Here is a 4,013-nt window from a genome sequence, read left to right as displayed (position 1 = left end):
TGCAGGGGCCAAGGGGCGCCCAGACATGCTCTCTCGTCTTCCCCCCACGTCTAGGTCAGCGGCCTTTCCTGAGACCTTTCACCCAACTGCTAGCCGTTACTTCAAACCGCAATAGATGCCGTCTCCACCAGAGGGTGCCGTTCAAGGCCAACACCCAGACCTTCCTTATTTGTCTGCACCCAAAGTAAATGAATTCAGTTGGGACAGTTTAACAGTTACGTGAAGATACTCCACGGCACTTAAACAGCTCTTGAAAAGTGTCCAAAGTTTCAAAGAGCAAATGATGTGCTATGGGCTGGTCCAGCGTCCTGCAAGTTCATCTCTGGAGCGGGAGTGTGAAGGGGCTGGCATCCAGGGACGTTGTGGTGGTGGTGGTGGGGGGCCTGGAAAACAGACAGGACACCCCCCAAGAGTCTCAGCTTTTATACTCCAGTCGTCGTCAGAAAGCAAGTGTGGGCCACATCACAGTCCCCCACCCTGCCTGGTGGGAGACCTATTTCAAGGCACTGTAGAGGGAAAAATGCAAGCATCCTCTCCAGACACTCTCTGGCTGATTCCACACGACACCCGTTCAGATCCTGTTGCACATCTGATTGATGACCACATCTAAAAGAAAATGATACTGAGAACTGCATCAGGGGCTTCCCTGGTGGCGCAGTGGTTGAGAGTCCGCCTGCCGATGCAGGGGACACGGGGACACGGGTTCGTGCCCCGGTCCGGGAAGATCCCACATGCCGCGGAGCGACTGGGCCCGTGAGCCATGGCCGCTGAGCCTGCGCATCCGGAGCCTGTGCTCCACAGCGGGAGAGGCCACAGCAGTGAGAGGCCCGCGTACCGCAAAAGAAACCCCAAAAAACAAAAAAAAAAACTGCATCAGAGTAAACATCTAATGATCAGGAGTGAGGTTAGATGCAGAACGGACAAACCAAAGATGCATTACTATTATAAATGTCATGTATCTGGGTAAGCATTTGGAGACCTTGGAGCCTTTCAGGGCACTCCGAGACCGGAGTGCAGGTGCCTGGCATCTCTCCCGGCAAGTCCACTTTCTGTTGAAAGCACTGGACATCACAACCCCCGCCCCCAGTATCTAGTCATCTCTGGGTGGGTCCAAGGTGAAAAAAAGGCACTCACGTTAAAAATCGAGTTAGCTTATCCAGTAGAACCAATGGGATGATGCTATGCTGGGGAGATACAACTCTTCTTTATTAAAAGTTGGTTACTGACTGGCCCATAAGAGCGAAACTGTTCACTTCCTAGAGTGATGGAAATGGGCAGCAGTGCGCACGGATCTATGCTCTTACCGGGGCCTGTCACGTAGCAATTGTTGCCCCAATCCTAGGCAGCCCCGGCTGAACAAAAAAGAGACCGGAGCCCAAGCACAAGGCCTCAGGCACCGTCCCCTGCCCTGCGTGGGGACTGGTTTACTGAAGCCCTGCCGGCTGAGCAAACATTGTGGGCACCTCATATAAACACATGCTTCCCAGCTACCTTACCAAGGTTGCAGATACTTTCCACTGCCACAAGGTAAGGCTGGAGCCGACTGTGGTCTAGAACCTGAGTTCAATGTGCTAAGGGGGCAACACTCATTTCACAAGTATTTACTAAGAGCCAAGCTCTGGGCTCAAAGAAAACGTGACACGCAGAGCACAAGGAGGCTATGAGACAAGAGCAAGTTACAACTCTGGAACTTTCCGTAAGTCACAAGTGTGTACAGTCATTTTAATATATCTATATAAAACTTCTCTATCTATATAAAACTCCTCGATCTCTATCTCTCTCACCTCTGGAGTTGTCCTAGCAGTTGGAGCTCCAAGCAGCATGCGCAGAAGGAGCCCTGTATTTCCAGGCTTTCCCACACCCTCCTGATAACAGGTGTCTGGCCCTCCCCTGTCTGGCAGGGAAAGTGAGCTCTTCGCAAAGGCCCAGTGGGGGGCCTCCATCACATCCACCTGCCCTTGGGCAGCCTGTGGCGGTGGTGAAGGGGACTGGAAGGAGGTGGCGAGCCAACTGGGACGCCAGGCTGAGAATGGCAAGTGGCAGAGCTCCTGGTCCCAGCTCTGGGGACAGTGTGAGCAGGACAGGGTGGAACCTGCCAGCAGCTGCCCCCCCGGCAGCACGAGGTCTCCCTGGAGAGTCTCCCATGGCCTGCAGTAAAGAGTCCACCGTGTCCCTACGGGGCTAAGGCGGGGGGGGCGGGGGAGTGAGAAGAGGGGCCAGCACACTAACTGGTGTCAGGCCTGGGGTGGCCCCCTCTCTCCTGCCTGAGGCCTTCACAGAGAGCTGGACAGATTCTTATTTAAGGAGTGATTACCTGACGCTTCCATATGGCAAAAATCTCTATTTTTGACTTACATTACCCCCGAAGGCAAAAACATTCAAAGCAACTGAACCTCTAATATTTTAAGAAATGTCACATGAAAGAGAGCTGAGGAGAGAGAGCCATTACTGGGCACGCTCTGTGCAAATTCCTAAGCCGGCCGCTTTCCTCCTGATTTGGCACCAGCCACAAGGGACGGCTGCTGCAGGGGGAGCAGCTAACTTTGGAGCTTTAGGCACTGAGGGTGGAGAGAAGGGGCAGAGAGGCCAGTGCGGCCTTTGCAGGCAGGGTCTGAAGGCAGCAGGTGGGGTGAGCTCAGGGGCTCAGGGTGCCGGGAGGAGACCAAAGGCAGCAGGGCAGCTGGTGGCAGCTGGGAGGGACCAGAGCCAAAGGGCTCCTCTCTTGGGGCGGAGAAGCCGAGAGTCTCCAGGCCTCAGCCTCTCCGTAGGGCCCAGGCCAGCCATCTGGCAGAATCCCCTGAGCTCCCAGAAGATGGGGTCTGGGGCCGCTCCTCCCAGAAGCAAGCTGTCCTGTGCCTTCCTGCCGAGGAGACGCCACTCTCCAGGGGCTGCTGACGCGGGCACGTGCAGTTGCCTGAGTCCTTTGTCAGACCATTTCTTGATGAATTTTAGGTGATGTCACAGTCCAGCCACAGCCTCGCTGTGGAGCCCACAAATTTTGAATGCCCTCAGGTCCCTCCCACTATTAAGCTATTAAAGGATTAAAGTGCTTTTCGTGTCTTCTACCTGGAAACGCTAACAAGTCTTTGGGTGAAGTGACGGCCCCCACTCCTCCCTAATTCAAGGCACCCGCTCCCTCCCACCAACAGCACTCAGGCCCCAGGCACATGGGGCAAAAAGAGCAGTTTCAGCGGCTCCAGGGTGGAATACAAATGTGCGTGCACCTTGGCGGCACACACACACCCGTGCGCACCGCACAGGAGCCGGCACGGGCGCAGGGGCCCGTCTGCCTGCGGCGCACTAGATGCTTCAACCACAGCATCATCAACGAGCAAAGGGAGGGGGATGAGGTGGGGAGCGTGGGCCTCATTTTAAAGCCTCCCACTGTGCACCCCGTCAGAAGGAGCTGGGGGCGGTGGCATGGGCGGAGGCTGGACAGAGTTTCTCGTCTTCGGGGCGGGGCTCTTCAGTGGCTCTCCAGAGGGCCAGGGAGGCTGGCGCCTTTTCTGAGTTGCTTCCCTCCGAGAGCTTCCTTCTGCGGTGAGTTTTCGGCTTCCGGCCGAGCTGCGGTTTCCCTTTGGAAGCCTGGCCGCAGTGGCCGCAGGCGCTAGGCCGCAGGCTGCCGTGGGTGCGCTGGTGCTCCAGGAGGACGGAGCCGCTGCGGAATGCCCTCCTGCAGTCTTGACACTTGTAGGGTCTCTCCTCGCTGTGCACCACCTGGTGCTTGAAGAGGTTGGATCGCCGGCTGAAGGTCTTCCCACACTCGCTGCACTCATAGGGCTTCTCGCCACTGTGCACCCGCCGGTGCTGGCTGAGGCCCGAGCGCCCCCGGAAGGCCTTCCCACACTCCTTGCACTCGAATGGCTTCTCCCCACTGTGGATGCGCTGGTGGTGAATGAGCTGGGAGATGCCCTTGAAGGCTTTCAGGCACTGGCTGCACGTGTAGGGCTTCTCGCCGCTGTGTGTGCGCTGGTGCTCGATGAGGTTGGAGCTCCGGCTGAAGGCCTTGCCAC

At 56.7% G+C, this 4,013-nt stretch overlaps 1 protein-coding gene across 1 annotated transcript in view; it reads right to left on the bottom strand.

Moving 5' to 3' along the window:
• Positions 1–3,396: 3,396 nt before the first annotated feature.
• ZFP92 (ZFP92 zinc finger protein) overlaps positions 3,397–4,013 on the bottom strand; it is a 3,235-nt gene continuing 2,618 nt past the window's right edge. The window contains exon 6 of the mRNA XM_007456665.1: positions 3,397–4,005. Coding sequence (XP_007456727.1) covers positions 3,397–4,005 — 609 coding nt within the window. The remainder of the gene's footprint in view (positions 4,006–4,013) is intronic.

The sequence above is a fragment of the Lipotes vexillifer genome, unplaced genomic scaffold (assembly GCF_000442215.2).
Source record: "Lipotes vexillifer unplaced genomic scaffold, Lipotes_vexillifer_v1.1 scaffold899, whole genome shotgun sequence".
Lineage (NCBI taxonomy): Eukaryota > Metazoa > Chordata > Mammalia > Artiodactyla > Lipotidae > Lipotes > Lipotes vexillifer.
This window is presented reverse-complemented; position numbering and strand designations above follow the sequence as displayed.